The sequence below is a fragment of the Moschus berezovskii genome, chromosome 11 (genome assembly GCF_049115385.1).
Source record: "Moschus berezovskii isolate FMDL1 chromosome 11, NW_MosBer_1.0, whole genome shotgun sequence".
Taxonomy (NCBI): Eukaryota; Metazoa; Chordata; class Mammalia; order Artiodactyla; family Moschidae; genus Moschus; species Moschus berezovskii.
The window spans coordinates 18,867,219-18,889,242 of NC_142470.1; the positions used below are offsets into that span (position 1 = coordinate 18,867,219).

Consider the following 22,024-nt stretch of genomic DNA (forward strand, 5'->3'; position numbering starts at 1 on the left):
TTTTTAAAGCAAACGGAAGTACAAACTGAGTAGTTCCTGCCTGTGGTAGGTTGCTGGGTAAAATGGGGTGAATGGGTTCTTTCTTGTGCTCGGCAGCCCTGTGTTGTCCCCGTGACGGGAGCCAAATTCTGAAGAAGTGGGCAGCCTGAGAGGGAGCGGGTGTGTGACCCTTTGGACAGTTTCTTCCACGAGGGGAATGTACTCGGGGATGGTCCCGGCATCTCTTCCCTGTTTTTCTCTCCTTAGCTTCTCCCAGAGGTCATGGACAACCAGACCAGGTCAAGAACTCAATAACGCTTTCTGTGTAGGTTGCAAACAGCAGCGTCTTTTTCATTTGTCCTGTCAGCAAGCTCATAACAAGTGAGAAACGAGCTCCTCATTCTTGCAGTGGTGATGGTGGCGGCTTGGACCTCCACAGCGTGGGGGTTAATAACCAGGAGGGGAGAGGCCCAGATCATTACAGCTCTCTTGGTCTCTCTCTGTGTCTCCACTCGTGAAATGTTTCAGTTGGAAATGGTAAGAGTAAAAAGCTGTTGCTGTGCTAAAGTTCTTTACTGGGGTTAATCTGGAGTCTTTTGGGGCTGTTGTCAAGTTTGTCTCCCGTTTGTCAGGTGACAGGCTGACAGCACGGAGACCAGATTTGGAGCCTGGCGCCCCTCTTCCAGCCCCACTCCCTCCCCGGACACGGGCACTTGGCTTGTTAAGGCCTCACCGCTGAGTCACAGGGGAGCTTTCCTTTCTTCCCCACCACGCCCCCCAAACTGGAGAAACTGGGAAAGTTCTCTTTAGACGCTGACACACGGGGGGTCTTCTAGTGTAAAACCAGCCTGCGGACTAATCCCCCAAGTCCCTAATCCCCCAGCCCCTCGGGAGGTAAGCCCCTTTCTGTCTCACTGAGCTGCCAGCCAGCTGCCACATGCCTCCCTCTTAAATATGAATGAACTGCCCCCAGAATGAAAGAGACCAAAATAAACACAAGGAAGATCTGAGGGGGGAACAGACAATGCAAAGAACAGAAGATAACTTTAAAGAAGCTACATTTAATTCCTCAAAAGCAGTCGGAAGGGAGCGTGGGATACAGCTTGTCATTAAAGAGGGGGAGACGGTTAACGTAGGAAAATGTGACATTGGGACTCCTACGAGAAGGGATAGAGTCAGACAGGTCTCTCAAAAATAGATCAAAAGGACCAACCAAGACCAGAAAGTGGGGGAGCAGTTAAAGGCTGTGTCGGGGATTAATCCTCAAGGTCCATTGTCCCACTGACAGGCGTTTTACAGTCAGAGAATAGGAGAGAGAGGAGGACAACCCAGTGAAGCCGAGCATGTGTGCAGCCGAGTGAAAGACGGTTCCTGCAACTAGATGGAAGGGCCCAGGGCAGGAAGGGAGAGGACCTGCCCACCCCAGGGCATCCCCGGTGAAATGGCGAAAGACCTTGAATGCTTTCAGAAAGCACGCACAGGATTAAGCATCACGATGGCACTGGCCGTCTCAGCAGTAACCCTGGAAACTTTGAAAGGTCTGGAACCTTGCTGCTAAAATCCTGGGGAACATAGTCTAGCCTAGAGTGAGACCCAGCACCTGAGCATGAAAGTAGACTTAAGAGATGTTTCAGACATGAAAGGCTTCCAAGCGTCATTTCTGTGAAACTCCTAGAGGTTGTGCTTGAGCATCGTGAAAAGGGAAGCCAGAAAAGAGGAAGATGTGTGAGTCAGGGACCAGGATCCAACCAGAATAAAAGCAGTGAAAGGGGTCCCACGAGGACGGCGAACGGGAAAAGTCAGCGCCGTGACTGAGCAGGTGGCGTGGAGGCAGGAAAGGGAGGCCAGGGGCTAGGGTCTGTCCTCCACGCCAAGCAGCCAGCTCTGGGTCTTCTTTCAGCTGATCTCCACTCGGGTTTTCTCAGCTGTGAGATGGAGATGATGATGCCATGCCTGGTTTTGTTAGGAACACAACCAGTTGCTTTTGCACATCTTAGCTTATTTCATCCTTGTAGCAATCCCATAAGGTGAGTCAGTCTTGTCCCCACTTTGCAGATTAGGTAGCTGAGGCCCTGTGGGTTTAAAGAGCTCATCTCCCTCCCGGCAGCTCGCAGTCTTTGCCAGCTTTTGGATGTGTGCCGCCAGGTGTCGAAGAGCCCACCTGCATTGATCCATATGGTGGACTCCTACGTGAAGTAGCTTGTCCTCAGCTTTAACATGAGCAGCTGCACAGTTAGACAAAAGCAGCCCCTTCGTTTTTTGATTTTCTGCAAAACTAAAGGCAGAGCAGGGCCTGGACATTGTAACGCGTACACTGTCACGTGGGGCCACTACCCCATGGTTCTGCCACTCCGGGCACATCAGAACTCCCACCAGGGACAGTTAGGAGTCACATCTGGGTCTTAAAACCCCAATCCCTTTCCTCGTGGTATTTAAATGAATTTATTTAAATGCCCTTTCCTCGTGGTATTTAAAGGAATTTAGGCCCCTTGTCACCTTGGGAGGAAAAAGGGACAGAACAGAAGGGAAGGCAATGCAGGGGAAAATGTGGCATAAAGACAGGCCCCTGGGTTGTGTTGCTGCAGCCACAAGGCGCCTAACACCGTGGCTGCCTCATCCTAAAACGGGTGAGAAAACCACCCCGCCTCATCTGGCCAGTATCAGTATAACAGGGATCAGTGGGAAGGGCTGTTGGTAAATTAGAAACCCAGCACACAGGTGGCATATCTGTGTTACTGTGGTCAGGTAACTTATTACAGGGCTTCCTTGGTGGCTCAGATAGTAAAGAATCTGTCTGCAATGCAGGAGACATGGGTTTGATCCCTGGGTCAGGAAGATCCCTTGGAGAAGGACATGGCAACCCACTCCAGCATTCTTGCCTGGAGGATTCCATGTACAGAGGAGCCTGATGGGCTACGGTCCATGGGGTTCCAAAAGAGTCAGACACGATTGAGTGACTAAGCAAAAGCAATTTACTACAGCTTAGACAGCAGTAGCTCTGAGTCCAGGTGCAAACTGTTGTTTTGGTTTTTACTTTTTACTATCCTGTTTCCAAGCAGATATCTTATTTGTGTGCAAATTCATGTTCCCAGGCCAGGTACCCCTGGCAGGGTTGATGCTGCAGGTCTGTGGCCTTAGGGACGCCAAGCGGCCGCCTCTAAGAAGCTGTCACTGAGAGTGAGCTGCTTATAGCAGAATTCTCCTTTTTTGGTATTTTGTATACCATTCTTACTCCTATTTTGGTCAAATCTGTTCTATCTCTTGTTTTAAAAGCCTGGCTTTTGCTTTTCTCTCAGGCATTCAAAAACCATTTCAGTTCCACATGGCCAAGAGCCTCAGTTTTACCTTCTCGTCCAGAAAGAATAATAATTACCATCTACCTGCTCTTCAGGATGAAAGAATGTTTATAAAGCAGTTAGAACATCTCCCAGAGAAAAGTTAACTCATATAGAGTGATGATTTTGTTACTAATGGGTGAGATTCTCACCTTCAGAAAGGCTGTGAATTCTCTCTGCTGTAATGCAGGAGAAAGCAAAAAGCAAGGTTGCCCCCAGAAATGTAACAGGTGTGAAGTTAGGCTGGTGATAAAGTCAGCCCAGTCTCCTGTGTTCCTGGAAAGGTTTTCCAGGGCTGCTTCAGTGTTCCGACGGGGCCTTCTGAATGCATGTGACTCAGTTCTAATCAGACGGATGAACCTAGAGCCTATTCTACAGAGTGAAGTCAGTCAGAAAGAGAAAGACAAATACTGTTTATTAATGCACATATATGGAATCTAGAAGGAGGGTACTGACGAGCCTACGTGCAGGGCAGAAGTGCAGACGCAGCCATAGAGAACAGACTTGTGAATATTGAGGGGTGGGAAGGAGAGGGTGGGATGGACTGAGAGAATAGCATTGAAACACATACATTACCATATGTAAGATTAGAGAGCCACTGGAAATTTGCTGTATGATGCAGGTGGCTCAAGTCTGTGACAACCGAGAGGGGTGGGCTGGGCTGGGAGGTGGGAGGGAGGTTCAAGAGGGAGGGCCCATAGGTATACCAATGCTGATGTTTGGCAGAAGCCAGGGCTTCCCCGGTGGCTCAGTGGTAAAGAATCTACCTGCAATGCAGGAGACCTGGGTTTGATCCCTGGGTCGAGAAGATCCCCTGGAGGAGGGCATGGCAGCTTGCTCACTCCAGTACTCTTTCCAGGAGAATCTCATGGACTGAGGAGCCTGGCAGGCTATATAGTCCATAAGGTCGCAGAGAGTCGGACATGGCTGAAGTGACTGAGCATGCACGCACACATGGCAGAAGCCAACATGATATTGTAAAGCAGTGTTCCTCCAATTACTCATGTACACCCCGGGGCAGATTCATGTCAATGTATGGCAAAACCAACCAATATAATATTGTAAAATAATTAGCCTCCAATTAAAAAAAAAATGTTAAAAACAAAAAAATAAAAATAATTTTTTTTAAAAGTGGCCTTTTTGTGAAGGGCTGCATGAAAGGACAGATTTCCTGAAAGATCAGTTGCAGGTGTGTCGTGTCCAGCTCTGTTTTCAGAGAATGGCTCATGAAATATATACCCTCAGATCGTAAACCTGCCCCAGGTAAGAGCATGGCCAGGATGGAGCTCCAGGGTGAGAGCTGACACCGGCCCAGGGGTTGAGGAATTTCACTTCACTCATGTGGAAAGAGGAACCTAAAGTCCCACACTGACCAACATGTACGGAAGTAAAAAAAAAAAAAATTTTTTTTAACACACAATTGGAGTTAGAAGACATTAGTAGCCATAGAGCAAAGAGCTAGTAAGGTTGTTGGGGAGAGTGAGGCTTTGTCCCTGTGATGTGGGCAGGGCCCGACAGGGAGGTCTGAGGTGGCAGGTGCTGATTCTCCACGATAAAGCTCATCGCGTTTTGCTCAACGTGGAGCTCGCTTAAGCAGAGGCCCTCAGCCTCAGTGACCCCGTAAATTTTCTCCTGTTTTCGCATCTACTGAAAATGTGTTACATACTTTCTCCTTAAAGCATTTTTAAAAATTGCTGTAGAGTTAATTTACAAAGTTGTGTTAGTTCCAGTGTGTAGCAGAGTGATTCAGTTATACAGCTATATTCTGTTTCAGATTCTTTTCCCTTGTCGGTTATTATAAGACTTTGACTTAGTTCCCTGTACAGCGGGTGCCTTTTGTTCCTGTGTTTTATCTATAGTGTGTATGTGTTAATTCCAAACTCCAAATGTGCCCCTGTCCCTGCTATCTCCTCTGATAACCATAAGTTTGCTTTCTATGTCTGTTTTCCATTTGTGTTTTTAAATGCCCTACAGTATTTATTTATTCAATGGGGGCACTGATCGTAATTTCATCTTTAGGGGAAGAAGGTTTACTGTTGTCCCAGTTCAGTTCAGTCGCTCAGTCGTGTCTGACTCTTTGTGACCCCATGGCAGGCAGCACGCCAGGCCTCCCTGTCCACGGCGCCAACTCCCGTAGTTTACTCAAACTCATGTCCATTGAGTCAGTGATGCCATCCAACCATCTCATCCTCTGTCATCCCCTTCTCCTCCTGCCTTCAATCTCTCCTAGCATCAGGGTCTTTTCCGATGAGTCAGTTCTTCGCATCAGGTGGTCAAAGGATTGGAGTTTCAGCTTCAGCCTCAGTCCTTCCAATGAATATTCAGGACTGATTTCCTTTAGGATGGACTGGTTGGATCTCCTTGCTGTCCAAGGGACTCTCAAGAGTCTTCTCCAGCACCACAATTCAAAAGCATCAATTATTCAGTGTTCAGCCTTCTTTATGGTCCAACTCTCACATCCATACATGACCACTGGAAAAACCATAGCTTTAACTAGACAGACCTTTGTTGGCAAAGTAATGTTGTACAGTTGTCTAGGGCATAAATTAAGGAGCTGCACGAGACTCTAGAGAAACCCCCCAGTGCCTGGTACTTGCTGCGTAGGAGTAACTGCCCTTAGACTGGTGCCAGACTGTCAGATTTCCATTTTCAACATCTGTGTTTTTTTTTTAATATCCTGACACTGTTTGCCCCGCTAATTGCTGGTCTCCACCGCTCTTAGCACCTGCTTCCCAGCACTGTGAGCTGGAGAGCGCCATGACCAGCTGCTTAGGTTGTACACAGAGTTGGAGTCCATGAGCTCTGAGTGGGAGGGCTTGAAGGCTGGGGCTTCCCTAGGGGAACAGAGTTCTGGATGGACCTACTGGCAGTCATGTTGGACACCTGGAAACCTCTGCTGTGAATGATTTTTGTCTGGCCTGATACATGCTTGGAAATGCTTTTTGCTGAAGAAGACTCTTGAGAGTACCTTGGACAGCAAGGAGATCAAACCAGCCAATCCTGAAGGAAATCAACCCTGAATATTCATTGGAAGGAAACTGATGCTAATGCTGAAGCTCCAATGCTTTGGCCCCCTGATGCGAAGAGCCGACTTGTTGGAAAAGACCCTGGTTGATGGGAAAGATTGAAGACAGAAGAAGAGGGCCACAGAGGATGAGATGGTTGGATGGCAACACTGACTCAGTGGACATGAGTTTGAGCAGACTCCGGGAGATGGGGAAGGACAGGGAAACCTGGCGTGCTGCAGTCCATGGTATTGTAGAGTCGGACACAACTGAATGACTAAACGAGAACACCACAAGACTTAAGCACTGCAAGCTGTTTCCTGTACTCACAGATTCCTGACCCGAATGAAAGCATGTCCTTAGTTGGACCAAAACAACAAAAGCAGTAAGGCTACTTAGTGTCAGAGGCTGTGTTGGGTTGTAGCACAGACACTACTGTGTATACATTGTACTTCGATTCCTTTTTTTTTTTTTTTCAGAAAGGCAGGGCCACTTCATTGTAACTCCTATGGTACACTGACTCCTCAAGGTCTGAGAGGTGGGGAAAGCCCTGGGGGTGCCCAGGAAGAGAGCCCAGCTGAGAGGAGTGAGTGAGTGCCTGTTGGGGGGCACCCAGTTCCCGGGCAGGAAGCACTCACTGCTCCCATCGGGGCTACTTTTATTCAAATGCTGTGTGGGCCAACCCAGCCCTGTACAAATGCCGCGGAGGCCTGAGGGTGCGACCTCGGAAGGTGTCGAGGTGACTCTCACGACCTGGGGTGCTTGGGTAGAGGTGGGCGGGGGTTCTGGGGGCTATCCCAGGGTCCATCCACGTCCAGGCCCTTCACCAAGTTCATGAACACATCCCTTACCTTAAAAGTGAAAGTGTTCGTCACTCTGTGTGTCCGACTCTTTGTGACCCCATGGACTGTAGACTGCCATGTTCCTCTGACCATGGGATTTTTCAGGCCAAAAATACTGGATCAGGTTGCCATTTCTTTCTCCAGGGGATCTTCCTGACCCAGGGATCAAACCCCTGTCTCCTGCATTGCAGGCATTCTTTACGCCTGGAGCCACCAGGGAAGCCCTCCTTTAAACCTAAAATTTGACAAGCTACATCAGTACTTGTATATTCTAAATTCTGATTTACAAAGCTCTTGGACATCATTTGTTTCATTTGCCATCCCCAGAATCCTCATCTTGCCCTCAGAGAGCCTTGCACTCACATGGAGTCACCTGGAGCTACTTAGAAATGCAGGACCCCATCCCCCACCCCCAGGCCCTTGTCCGCTGGGCCTGCCGAACTCCATTTTCCTAGGGCATGAATCACAGCCCATTCAAGTCTAAGAAGCATTGCCTGAGAGCAGAAACTCTCAAAGTATGGTCCGTGGACCAGCAGCAGCAGCATCTGGAACTAGTTAAAAGACACAGGCCCCACATACACCTACTGAATCGTGGTTCTCGAGCTTCACCAAGTGACAGCACCTGAACGGCTGCTAGAACACTCTGCTGGGTGCTGTCTCCCAGAGTTCACCATCCATTTGCATTTCTAATCAGTCCTGGTGACACTGAGCTTGGTGTCGGAACCAGCTGTGCTAAGGACAGCCCAGTGGACCACTTCCCATCTTCCCCCAGAGAGACTGAGGCCAGGATACCAGAGTGTCCACTTGGCTGCAAGTGTCCACCCTCAAGTTCTCAGAGCTGATGCATTGGAAAAGGTGCTTTCGTTTTTGGTGATGGCTTAACTCAGCAATTTTAACGTCACGTGGGTTTTAGAAGACGCTATGGATTGATGAGTCCTGGGCTTTTCTGTGCCAGTTCCCATGCCTCTCAGAGTTGACTACACAGCTGTAGGTGGGCTGCGGTGTGTCGTTTCATCATCTGCTTCCCAGTGGAAGAGGGTCTCCGTTTTCTCTGCACTAAGAACCTGAAAGATCAAAGCGGAGTGACTGCCAGAGACGCAGCGCTAAAGGCAGAAACCGGGTCAGCTGCCTCCCCTTTTTCTTGTGTGAAAGTTGCCAGTGTTTTTGGCAGCTGCCTGGTTTTGATCTTTCAGTTTGTGTTAAACACTCAGGAACAGTGTGGGCTCCCCGTCTCCCTTTTTAATTAAACAAACCATCAGAGTGACTCTGCTGCCAAGAACCAGGCCTGGGCGCGTGTGTTCATGAGAGCCCCATGTGAGAGCGCGAGCAAGACACTGTGTGATGTGTACACGTGTGTGCATGCATGGCAGGCTTTGGGCAATGTTTTCACCAGTCCCTGGGGAGAAATCACCAAAAAATGAAAGTGGCCTAGATGGTGTTCCTTTCTCAGGTTTTCCTATGTGTCTCTGAGGAACTGCTCTATGGACTGGAAATAGGGAACCCCAATATAGATGGCACGTCGTGTAGGGTGGGCACCTCCGGGGGGAGCAGGTGTTCGGCCTCCACCAGTCCCGCTCCCGCCGTGGGTCAGGCTTGAGCAGCCCTGACCTCTGTTAAGGTCAGTCGCCTCTGGCAGGGAAGTGACCAGCAGAGCGCTGGCCTCATTCTCAGCTCAGCTGCTGCTTAGCTGTGGGCTTTGGGGCAAAGTGTGTCACCTGACCCTCCCACTGTTCCCTTTCTGTACAATGGGGCTAACACTGACCTCTTAGCAGATAAGCCTTGCAAGTGGTTAAGTGGCCCTGTGCTGTGTCATGAGTCACTCAGGCCACTTTGCCTGATGCTTCTCCAAGAGGTTTTCTGTCTGGATGTTCGTTCTCTCGGATAAGAAGCCTTTGAAAAGAACAGAAAACTGCTGTGATCCTGCCAGGCATGCGCCTGCCTTGGGCCTCGGTGTGAGGAATTCCCTCTGTTGGGAATGCGCTCCCATCAGCGTTTCTCTGTGCCTGCTGACTGCTTCCTTCAGACTCTGCTGCTTGTCACATTCTAAAATTGCTTCCTGATCACTTTTCAAGAGTCCCATCTCTCGAGTAGCCTTATCTGTAAGATTCAGGTGTGCCTGCCTAGTCACTCAGTCATGTCTGACTCTTTGAGACCCCATGGACTGTAGCCCACCAGGCTCCTCTGTCCATGGAATTCTCCAGGCAAGAATACTGGAATGGGTTGCCATTTCTTTTTCTGGGGGATCTTCCAACACAGGGAAGGAACCCAGATGTCCTGCATCACAGGCGGATTCTTTACCGTCTGAGCTACCAGGGAAGGAAGCCCTTTGTAAGATCTGTAGCAGCTGTCAGACTGGGAAGAACTCAGAAAACTGTCGGCAGGTGTGTGGATAAGCCAGGTGATGGAAAACTGTTCCACAGGAATGGGAGGGAGCCATTGATGCGGCAACACTGATGGCTCTCAAAGCAAGGATGAAAGAAGTTGGCAGAAAGCAGTGCACGGTGTAGGATTTCACGTATGTGAAGCCCCAGAAAATGCAGGTTACTCGGTGAAGACAGAAGCAGATCAGCTGTTGCCTGGAGACTGGAGATGGAGGAAAGAGCAGCTGGGAGGTAGGGATTGCATAAAGGCCCTGGGGGTGACGGGTGCATCCACTATCTGGATTTGGGCAGTGGTTTTCTGGGTGCGTGTATGCATCATAACGCCCACTGTAATGTGGGCAGATTATTGTACTAAGACGTCAGTTACACCTCAGAGCTGCTTAACGTTTTCTTGAGGTTGCTCATGTAAAGCACTGCTGTCCACCACAACTGTGTGTCGATGGACATGGTCTGCATCTGCTCTGTCCAGTATCGGAAGCCACTCGCCACCCATGGCTCTTGTGCGCCTGAAACATGCTAGCACAGCTGAGGAACTCAGTTTCTACCTTGATTTAGTTTTAAGCCACTTCAATTTGGATGGGCCTGTGTGGCTAGTGTCTGTTGTACTGGACTGCACGGGTGTAAAGCCTCTCCTACTACTGTAACACACCCTGCAGTGCACACACATGCACCCACACGTACACACACTCCCTCCCACCCTGCGCCAGGTCTCAGGCTCCAGCTCCTGGAGAAGACTTCGCAGCTCCAGGCAGGTGTAGCCTGTTTCCTCCATGCATGTCCTTGGCTCGTGCCAAAACCTCTGCTAGGAATGCCCTTGTTTGAAGCAGTGAGGTCTGAGGTCTTTGCAGCTCTCCACCCTCCCACACAGAGGTGCTGCTGGGGCCTGTGCACGTGTGAACAGGTGTTTGCCCTTCTTTGAAGTCTTGACTTTACCTCCTTAACTCTGTGATTTCCGGTAGTCATGTATGGATGTGAGAGTTGGACTAAAAAAAAGCTGAGCACCAAAGAATTGATGCTTTTGAACTGTGGTGTTGGAGAGGACTCTTGAGAGTCCCTTGGACTGCAAGGAGATCCAACCAGTCCATCCTAAAGGAAGTCAGTCCTGAATATCCATTGGAAGGACTGATGTTGAAGCTGAAGCTCCAATACTTTGGCCACCTGATGCGAAGAACTGACTCATTTGAAAAGACCCTGATGCTGGGAAAGATTGAGGGCAGGAAGAGAAGGGGACGGTAGAGGATGAGATGGCTGGGTGGCATCACTGACTCAATGGACATAAGTTTGAGTAAACTCTGGGAGTTGGTGATGGACAGGGAGGCCTGGCGTGCTGCAGTCCATGGGGTTGCAAAGAGTTGGACATGACTGAGCAAGTGAACTGAACTCTGTGATAGAGCAGCATTTGCTCAAGTTAAAAAGGAAACAAAACCCAGCAGATCCCAGTATCGTCATTTCGGCCTCTGATTTCTCATAGATCAGGCATGTTAAAATAAGCTTACGTGACACAGCTGCATTTCAGGTAAGGCTCTTTAGCCATGTTTTATATATGGCCTTTTAAGGAAACACTGACTGTCCCCGAAGAGTTGGCCACTATGAAAGGTTTTTGAGGAGAGCCCTTAAAAGACCTGTTCTTTTCTAGATTCAAAAGCCAAGAAGATTCTGCCCAGCAGCTTTTCTGTCCCAAGTCTTCTTGTTGTTTGTTGTTCAGCTGCTAATTTGTGTCGGACTCTTTGCAATCCCATGAGCTGCAGCACACCAGGCTTCCCTGTCCTCCTGGAGCTTTCTCAGACTCATGGCCATAGAGTTGATGATGCCATCCAACCATCTCATCCTCTCTCGTCCCCTTCTCCTGCCCTCAGTCTTGCCCAGCATCAGGTTCTTTTCCAGTGAGTCAGTTCTTTGCATCGGGTGGCCAAAGTATTAGAGTTTCAGCTTTGGCATCAGTCCTTCCAGTGAGTATTCAGGACTGATCTTCTTTAGGATGGACTTGTTGGATCTCCTTGCAGTCCAAGGCTCTTCTCTTTGCTGCTCCTGAGAACAGTGCACTGAGATGTGAGGATTCTTTCTAGCTTCAGGCTTCCGGAAGGATGCCCAGGGCAGCACAGGTGTACTCACTGTCTGAGTCGGGAAGGAGGATGCTTGCGGGGTCCTGGGAGTCAGGCTGGGACCAGGGGCGGAGCTTTGCCTGGCTCAGCAGCTGCTGGTGACCAATGATGAGTGAAGGAGCAGCTGAGACCTTGCCCCTGTGGCAGGGTGAGTGTTGGGGAGCGGATTTTAGAATATGAAAGTGGCAAAGCTAGGGTCAAGGAATTTTGAGACCAAAACATAATAATTAGGAAGAAGCCATGTGGAAAGATGGCTGCTGTCTGGCTGTATTCTCCCACTGCCCCCATCTCCTTATCTGTCTCTGCTGATCAGCTGTGACTTTACGGAGGCCTTTACTTCACCCTTGGTCTCTGATCGCCCGTCTGCCTGTCTCTCCATGACTGAGTCATTCTTCTCCTTCCGAGATTACGGACATTTGATCACTTATCAATTCTTCTTGTCAAGACATATCCAAGTGAACCCAGGAACAGGGAAGACAGAAGGGGAGGACTGTTAAAGATTGCCTGTGTGCTCTCAGTGTTAGATCAGTACTTACTGGCAGCAATTAAGAGTCATGATTTGTACTCAGATCGAGCTTGGTGTTTCAGAAAAGCCATTTTACTTATACTTGTTAAAAGTAAGTCAGAGGATAAGAGAAAGCCCGGTGCTTGCTCGGTGCTAAGGAAAATATTTGCGTTGGGTCGCTCAGGGGTAATTTTAATTCTTCCCGTAGATCATAACAGTTTTGTTGCTGGTAAGTTGAGGCTGGAGCCGTTGAGCACGAGGCATGTGCAGTGAACCCTTGGCTGTGGTTTTCACCTCTTGTGGCCGGAATGGGTATGGTTTGTTCAGCTGTGGACCTCAGACTGCGGGACAGCTCCGGTACAGGCTGTCCAAGGGAGGCCCAGAGCTGGTCCTCTCTGTGCTGGACCCAGACAGGACACCTGGGCTCTGCACACGGTTCAGGGCTCAGGCTGAGACGAGGACCAGTCATTTCCTGGATGCTCACCCTGAGTCATTGTGTGTTGTTCAGGTTGCGTATGAGAGCAGGTAGACGCAAAGGGCGGGCAGAGGCTGGAGCCGGGAGTGCGGGTGGGGTGCTTTGCCAGTAAACCCACCAGTGGCAGTCCTGCATATGTTCGTAACAGTTTCTTCTTTAAAAAAGGAAAAGCAGCTTTATGAGCTGTATTATATATCACAAAATTCACCCATTCTGTTTCTACAAGTCAGAGATTTCTAGTAGCTTTGCTAAGTGTGCAGCTGCCACCTCGACTCAATCTGGGGACATTTCCTCCCTCCCCACCCAGGTAAGGTCCTTCCTGTCCCCTCCTAGTTAATCCCCATTTCCACCCCCAGCCCCAGGCAACCAGTGATCTACTTTCCGTTTCTTTTGTAATAATTTCACTAATTATGTTCTGATTAGAGAAGTAATAGCTTCTTATTTTAGATCATTTGAGTAACCCCAGAAAGAGAAGTGGCTGGAAGGAGGGCCGGAACCCCCTTGGTGGGATCCTCTCCGGGCTGCTCTTTCTAGCTCTTACCTTCCGCTGCTCCCTCCGTCCACCTGGCCGAAGTGCTTCCCCTTCTCGGTCCTGTGCCGGGATGCCCTCCACCCGCTCCCACAGCAGAGTCCTCCCACGTAATCCCCCGTCAGCAAAAGATTTCCCTGGTGTTCAAACTGAAAGCGATTCTCTCTTCTGAGCAATTCCGTGGTGTTCTGTTTATGGCTCACAGGGCTTCCGTGTGGCACCTGCATGCTTCATCTTCCTTACTAAATGGTGAGCCATGAGAACCGAGCTTCTGTCTAATGCGTCTTTGTCTCCCAAGCCCTCTCACCCGCTCCATCTCCCGTTGCTCCCTGAGTGCCCCGTGTGCCTCCTTCATCACTGTCACCACGGCTGCGATGGCTGTTGCGTGTCACGCCCACCTTGTCCCCAGTGTCCAGTGTGAAAGCTGGCCCTGTGTTTGCATGTTCCTTAGGTTTTTACTCTTGGGTGCTGAAGCCTAGTTTACCTCTTCTCACCTAAACCTATCCTCACTACCTGACTTCATTTTTCAATGAAAAAAATAATAATAAAATCTTTTTTTTTTTTTTTTGGCCACACCACACAGCTTGTAAGATTTTAGTTCACTGACCAGGGGTTGAACCCAGGCCCTCTGCAGTGAGAGTGCAGAGTCCTAACCACTGGACTGCCAGGGAATTCCTGATAACAGTCTTAAAATAGATGTGTAAACAAATTCTGGGTGCTATTCTTCTTCCCTGCTGTGCGGAACCTGGTTTTTCTCTCATTCATGCATGCACTCACACGTAATGCACCTCTCGTAGAAACACAACAGAGTTCTTCCTAGAAACACAAGTTTTAATCAGCAAGCACCTTATTCTTTTTTTCCCCCAACCCACCGTGTATCTGTTTGTTTCCGTGTCTTTAGCTCCGCCTCCTGCCCTGAGCGACTCTGACGCCCCCTCCCAGGCCATTCCTGCTGCCCCTGGTCTTACACTGGCCTCGTCCAGGCAGCTCTCAGGACTGAACTGACCTGTCGGACTCAAGCCAGGACTCTGCAGTCCAGTGGACGAAGGGGCAGAGTTGAGGCTTAGGAACTGGAACAGTCACGTTCTTTCCAAGCCCAGGTCAGCCTACCTGACTGCTCAGAACCACTGGTATCTGTACAGAGGCCAACATGTTGCATGTCGTGTGTCTTACACTTTCATTTAATTCTTGGCGTCTGCATATTTATGAAGATTCTTGAGAGTCCCTTGGACTGCAAGGAGATCAAACCCTAAGGGAAATCAACCCTGAATGTTCGTTCGAAGGACTGATGCTGAAGCTGAAACTGCAATCCTTTGGGCACCTGATTTGAGGAGCTGACTCATTGGAAAAGACCCTGATGCTGGGAAAGATTGAAGGCAGGAGGAAGAGAGCAGCAGAGGATGAGATGGTTGGATGGCATCACTGACTTGATGGACATGAGTTTGAGTAGGCTCCAGGAGTTGATGATGGACAGGGAAGCCTGGTGTGCTGCAGTCCATGGGGTCACAAAGAGTCGGACACGGCTTAACGACTGAACAACAGCAACATATTTATTCTTCCTCTGAGATGGCAAACCTTGATTTGTTCGTTTGTAGCCAGCTTTCTGCTGTCTGTAAAATAGGTGCTCAATAAATACATGGTGAATGAGTTAACGAATTCCCACTTTCATGATGTGATGTTTAAAGCTATTAATATATCTCTGGATTCTGTCTCTTATTGTTGTTCAATTCAGTCACTCAGTCGTGTCCGACTCTTTGTCACCCCATGGACTGCAGCACGCCAGACTTCCGTGTCCTTCATCTCCCAGAGTTTGCTCAAACTCATGTCCATTGAGGCAGTGATGCCATCCAACCATCTCATGCTCTGTCGTCCCCTTCTCCTCCTGCCTTCAATCTTTCCCAGCATCAGGGTCTTTTTCAATGAGCCGGTTCTGTGCATCAGGTGTCCAAAGTATTGGAGCTTCAGTATCAGTCCTTCCAATGAATATTCAGGGTTGATTTCCCTTAGGATGGGCTGGTTGGATCTCCTTGCAGTCCACGGGACTCTCAAAACTCTTCTCCAACACCACAGTTCAAAAGCATCAATTCTTCAGTGTTCAGCCTTCTTTATGATCCAACTCTCACATCCATACATGACTACTGGGAAAACCATCGCTTTGACTAAATGGATCTTTGTCGGCAGTGATGACTCTACTTTTTAATATGCTGTTTAGGTTTGTCATAGCTTTTCTTCCAAAGAGCAAGCATCTTTTAATTTCATGGCTGCAGTCACCATCTGCAGTGATTTTGGAGCCCAAGAAAATTAAATCTGTCACTGTTTTCATTATTTACCCATCTATTTTCCATGAAGTGATGAGACTGGATGCCAGGATCTTAGTTTTTTGAATGTTGAGTTTTAAGCCAGCTTTTTCACTCACCTCTTTCACCTTTCAAGAGGCTCTTTAGTTCCTCTTTGCTTTCTGCTGTAAGGATATCTGAGGTTATTGATATTTCTCCCGGCAGTCTTGATTCTAGCTTGTGCTTCAACCAGCCCGGCATTTCGCTTGATGTACTCTGCATATAAGTTAAATAAGCAGGGCTACAATATACAGCCTGGACGTACTCCTTTCCCAATTTTGAACCAGTCCATTTTTCTGTGTCCTTGACCTGCATACGGGTTTCTCAGGCAGTAGGTAAGGTGGTTTGGTATTCCCATCTCTAAGAATTTTCCATAGTTTGTTTTTCCTGCGCTACAGTCAGAGGCTTTAGCGTAGTTCAGTTCAGTTCAATTCAGTTCAGTCGCTCAGTTGTGTCCAACTCTTTGCGACCCCATGAATCACAGCACGCCAGGCCTCCCTGTCCATCACCAACTCCCGGAGTTCACTCAAATTCATGTCCATCGAGTCGGTGATGCCATCCAGCCATCTCATTCTCTGTCTTCCCCTTCTCCTCCCACCCCCAATCCTTCCCAGCATCAGAGTCTTTTCCAGTGAGTCAACTCGTCGCATGAGGTGGCCAAAGTATTGCAATTTCAGCTTTAGCATCAGTCCTTCCAATGAACACCCAGCATTGAGCTCCTTTAGAATGGACTGGTTGGATCTCCTTGCAGTCCAAGGGACTCTCAAGAGTCTTCTCCACAGTTCAAAAGCATCAATTCTTCGGCTATCAGCTTTCTTCACAGTCCAACTCTCACATCCATACATGACCACTGGAAAAACCATAGCCTTGACTAGACGGACCTTTGTTGGCAAAGTAATGTCTCTGCTTTTTAATATGCTATCTAGGCTGGTCATAACTTTCCTTCCAAGGAGTAAGTGTCTTTTAATTTCATGGCTGCAATCAGCATCCAAAGTGATTTTGGAGCCCAAAAAAATAAAGTCTGACACTGTTTCCACTGTTTTCCAATCTATTTCCCTTGAGAGTTAGTGAAGCGGAAATAAATGAGTGCCATGGAGAACAGGAAAGCTTGGAGCCGCCCCTTAGGATTTGTGGCATGCATGACCTTGATAAGATGCATGCAGGGTGGAACCTGTTAAGTCCCTTAAGAAATTTTTTAAAAAGAAAATCCTGGGTATTTCCTTGGTGGTCCAGTGGTTAAGAAGCTGCCTTCCAATGCAGGGGACAGTGGTTCAATCCCTGGTCTGGGAACTAAGATCCCACATGCCACAGGGCAACTAAACCCAAGTGCCACAATTAAATCCTGACATAGCCAAAAATAATGATTTTTTTTTTTTTTTAAAGAATATGTTGGAGGATCGGTGTTGGGGTGGGCATTGCTTCCTGCTGAGCAGTTGGGATGTTAATGAAAATGATGGCAACTGAGTCATCCTCATGGATGGACAGGTGTTGGGCATCAGGGTAACAGGGAAGACCGTGAGCTCAGGATGGAGCACGACATCCGTGAACTTAGACGCCGGGGAGCAGGAAATGAGAACGACATCTGTTCAGCTGGACATGGGAATGAAATGTGGCAAATGAGGTTTGACTATGAGGGTTGAGATGCAGAAACAGGTTTGGTTTTTATCAGGAACACATCAGAGAAACCAGACAGCTGCAAGAAAGGGGTTGGGGCGGGCGGTGGAAGTGATGCATCAAGTCCAGAAAAGGGGCAGGGAGGTGAGAAGGCAGAGGGAGCGTGCGGACGGGTAGTGGCTGAGGGGCTGGAGCCCCAGGAGGCAGGCTGAGTGCCAAGCTGGCGGGTGGAGACATGGGACACGTGTGGGGAAACCCAGGCACGGCTCACGCCAGGGGTGAGTCACCTGCATGGCCTCACCTTAGACTCGGGTTTTCAGTATTTAAATCCGAACTCTCCAGACTGAACCTGGCAAGTCAGAGCTGAGGGCGTCGTGTCTCCGCTGGTGCGTGCCGAGTCGAGCTGTGGGAGCCTCAGACAGAAGTTACACAGGAAGACATTTCAGAGATGACAGTCATGACTTGACCATTCATCTGGCAGGGGAGGTGGCTGGTGCAGGCATGGTTACACACCTTGCTAGTAGTAGTTTTCAGGTGAATTTCTTCCTCCATTTTGAAAGTTCATATGCTGAATAGTGCATGGAAATCAGATCCCACGTGGCTGTAAAAATTGTGATGGTGGTTGGCCTTTCAGCCCAAGGTAATTCTATTAAAAGTGGAATTTTCCTTTGTCAGGTTGTAAGAAGGAAGGGTCTTACAGAAGGCTCTTCTCTCTGTTGACGGTCCCGTAAGTAATTTCGGTGCAGGTCTCTGACGTGACACAGGCACCCGCCTCAGCGGGCCGCACGGCAGCTGTGCTGACTTGGGGAGCGTGTGTGGGGGTAGGTGAGGACAGAGAGCCTGAGCTTTCATGCTCACTGAAGCTTGGTGTCTTCAAGTTGGCTCACAGCTGAGTGGCCGTTGGGGTCAGGCCCCAAGTGTGTCAGGAGGCTTTGGTTCTCCTCGATTTAATCCATGGTGACAACTTGCTAAGCCACCATCTCTTGCCTTCTTGCTTCAGGGGGAAGAACAGGGGACCTCGAGACTGCTTGTCCGTCTTTCTCTCACCTGCTTTCTCCAGCCACCCCCAACCCCTCAGTGCTTGTTCCCTCTCTCTCTCTCACACATGTTCTCTATTAGTTTCCTTTGTTGGGGGCCATGCTGTGGAGACTGGGGAGGGGGGCTGTGGACCCCCAGAACTGACCAGAGCCACAGCCCCAGGCAGGGCATGGATGGAGCTGTGAGAGGAGGAAGTGTTGGTGGGCTCCTGTTCCTGGATCTTTAAAGTGCTTCTGTCATTGATTTTTTTTCCCTTCATTGTAATGGTTGTCTTTCCACAGAGTTCATAGCCCATTAATAGGTTAATATTGTGTCAAATATAAACAGATGTAGACTTTTCACTGTTAGGTTTTCATTCATAAGATGACATCGTGACAGAGAATGTTAAGAATGATGGGGTTTTAGGGAAAGTTTATCACCATGTGTTCTCTTAACGTCCTTACTGTCCTTGCTTTAGATTAAAAAGGAAATGGAATAAGAATTTTTTTCTGTTTTTTTTTTTTTGTCTTTTAGATTCAGAACATGAACAACATAATCTCCTTCCCTCTGGACAGTTTGCTGAAGGGGGACCTGAAAGGAGTGAAAGGGGTACGACCTGTGGAGTCCTGTCTGGGGGGCGGTGGTCTAAGGACAGCATCGCGGTCTCGCTAGCCCGTCTGGGCAGATACCCCTCAGGCCTTCCTGAAATGGAGGGACAGCTTCGTGCCACCTTGGGCTCCCTTGACTGGCCACCTTGGCACCACCATTCAGCCCTACAGTGGTGACCTGTGGCCTTCCCAGCCATCCCACTGGTGCTTGAGATGTGGGAGGGAAAGAAACAGGAAACTATGAGCGACTATGGGCTCGGCTGGCGGAGCAGGGAAGCCCATGTGCAGTCCAGTTTTCCAGCTGGCCTGGCCCTGACTGGCCCCTGTACAGGCCCCTTGCAGGGACGTGGTCTCCCCACTGGGAGATCAGCACCAGCAAGGCCTGAGCCACCTTCGTTTTTCTGTCCTGCAAAGGGCGCCCATTGTTGAGGCCTCACCAACCTCCCACAAGCCCTCGAGCCGTGAACTGTGTCCTGAGCACCTGTGTGTAGGGCTCGAGTGCAGTGTGGGGCCAGGTGCTAAGCAAAAAGTCACTTGTGCATGTCTCTAGCACAGACAGGTGTGTGATACAAAAGGGAGACGACCATGCCCCAGTCCTTAGGAGGCCGAGTTCTCTGATCCCCAGCAGCCTCCACAAGGCCAATCTGGCCGGCCTGGGGTCTCTGCAGAGGCAAACCATGCACGGAGAACTGTCGGGGAAGGGAGTCTGGCTGGGTGAGCAGTTAGGAGTGAAGACACTGAGGGACATTACTCATTGTCCCCTGGGGGCCCGGAGACCATGTCAGGGGAGGTAGGCAGTAAAACGGGAGGGCGGGGCGCACAGGGCAAGTTGTGCCCCAGGGCCTACAAGTCTGGCCTGTCTGCAGCAGCCAGACGCAGTCTTGCCCCGTGGCCTGAGCCGCGGGAGTGGAGATGAAGCTGATGGGGTGGACTGGCCCCTTTCCTTCAGGCTCTAGGTGGCCAGGCTGTGGAGCTTGGGCCTTGTCAGAAGGCCGGAGAACAGCCAGAAAGAATTAGAAATTCCTGCAACAAAAGGGTTTTCTCTTCCAAATGAGCCCTGTTAAAGGGAGCATACATAGGTGGGAACAACTTGATGGAATTTCTGGTGGCTCAGTACTTTTTTAAGTCAGGTTTCATCAGAGAATGTGAATAGAATCATGTAATCCCCTTGTAGCTCACATGGTAGAGAATCCGCCTGCAATGCAGGAGACCCGGGTTCGATTCCTGGGTTGGGAAGATCCTGCTGGAGAAGAAAATGGCGACCCACTCCAGTGTTCTTGCTTGGAGAATCCCATGGACAGAGGAGCCTGGTGGGCTATAGTTCATGGGGTCACAAGGAGTCAAACACGACTGAGCACAATGAGCACAGACATGTCTCTGGCACATACAGGTGTGTGACACGAAAGGGAGACGACCATGCCCCAGTCCTTAGGAGGCTGAGTTCTCTGATCTCCAGTGGCCTCTGCAAGGCCAACCTGGCCGGCCTGGGGTCTCTGCAGAGGCAAACCATATACGGAGAGCTGTCGGGGCAGGGAGTCTGGCACAGACTCCCTACACAGTCCGTGGGGTCACAAGAGTCCAACACAACTGAGCGCCTAAACCATCAGGTCACAGGAGACAGTAAATGACTTTTATATTCTTGTTTTGAGGCCCACATCAGGGGTACGTGTGTTGAAATTCCTGTATTAAAAATTAAAAAAAACAGAGTCCTTTTATTTCAGAGGGATAAATACTTGCAGATTAAATGTTATGTCTTTCTGGGTTTAATTTCAGAATAATTCTAGGGCAGAGGGCAGGGTCTAGGTGAAACAAGATGTGCTGTGAGTTGATAACTCATTGTAACTAGCTGACTGGCACATTATACAATTCTCTCCTCTTCTTTCTGTGTGCATTTTGTATATTCTATAATAAAAATTTCTTAGAAAAGAAATGCCACCATTAGACTAATTAAAAAGCCTAAACTTAGATCTTAGGCTCTTTATTTTTCATGGGATCACATATGTCATTTATCACAGAAATTAATATTCCTTTCAGGGCTAGTCTTGGGATACGTAAGTTTATCTTGCCCAGAAGTTCATGATTAGTCTAGTTTAATTTATGCCTCTCTGTTTACAGGATTTGAAGAAGCCTTTTGATAAAGCTTGGAAGGACTATGAAACAAAAATGTGAGTGTTTTCATTTTAAAAAATAAGCGTGGGTAACTTGAGGCTTTAAGATCGCGCTTTTAATTGCTTAAAGGTATTGTCTGAATGAACCTTAATCCAGGAAAGAATTCACCCAGAACTGTGTTGCCCTGTTGTGCTGTGGTTCTAGATGTTTTCTTGCGCACCAAGTGTCTGCCTTCCTGATGTTCACCTCTTCAGACAGGCTTTTTCTCGTGTCTGCTCGTCCGTCCTATGACTGCTGATTGTTGTTTTCAGGAATGTTAATTGACTGCTGCTGGTTGACTTTAGGCAGCTGTTGTAACATTTCTGATCACAGTTTCTCGATTCCTGGAATAGAGAGGATCGAGCTAGCTAGAACTGGGTGAGCGATTGTGGGGATAATGGTTTTGGTTATTTTAAATACCCGAGAAGTAGAAAATATGTTTTAATGCCTCATGTTTGCTTTGTAATAGCAGTGCATTGGGTAATAGAATTTTCTCAGTGGAAATAGAAACTTTTATATGACGCCATCTGGGAAAGTGGGAAGTATTCAGAAGAAAGCCTTTTCAGATGTCACTGTTGTTGGTCAGTCTCTCAGTCAGGTCTGACTCTTGGTGACCCCTGGACTGCAGAACGCCAGGCTCCCCAGTCCTTCACCATCTCCTGGAATTTGCTCAGATTCACATCCATTAAGTTGGTGATGCCATCTAGTCATCTCTTCCTCTGCTGCTCCATTCTCCTTTTTGCCTAATTTAATCTTTCCCAACATCAGGCTCTTTTCCAATGAGCCAGTCTTTTCCAAAGTGTTGGAGCTTCAGCATCAGTCCTTCCAGTGAATATTCAGGGTTGATTTCCTTTAGGATTGACTGGTTTGATGTCCGTGCAGTCCAAGGGATTCTCAAGAGTTTTCTCCAGCCCCACAGTTTGAAAGCATCGATTCTTCGGCGCCTCAGCCTTCCTTATGGTCCACCTCTCACATCCATACATGACTACCAGAAAAACCATAGCTTTGACTATACAGACCTTTGTCAACAAAGTGTTGTCTCTGCTTTTCAATACACCGTCTAGGTTTGTCATAGTTTTCCTTCCAAGGAGCAAGTGTCTTATAATATCATGACTTGCAGTCACTGTCAGCAGTGATTTTGGAGCCCA

The 22,024-nt window shown here is 48.8% G+C and overlaps 1 protein-coding gene across 2 annotated transcripts in view; it reads left to right on the plus strand.

The window, feature by feature from the left end:
* ASAP2 (ArfGAP with SH3 domain, ankyrin repeat and PH domain 2) overlaps window positions 1–22,024 on the plus strand; it is a 160,061-nt gene that overhangs the window by 69,792 nt on the left and 68,245 nt on the right. For both annotated transcript variants that reach the window (XM_055400978.2, XM_055400979.2), the window contains exons 4-5: window positions 18,655–18,729; window positions 20,844–20,893. In XM_055400978.2, the coding sequence (XP_055256953.2) occupies window positions 18,655–18,729; window positions 20,844–20,893 (125 nt within the window). The remainder of the gene's footprint in view (window positions 1–18,654; window positions 18,730–20,843; window positions 20,894–22,024) is intronic.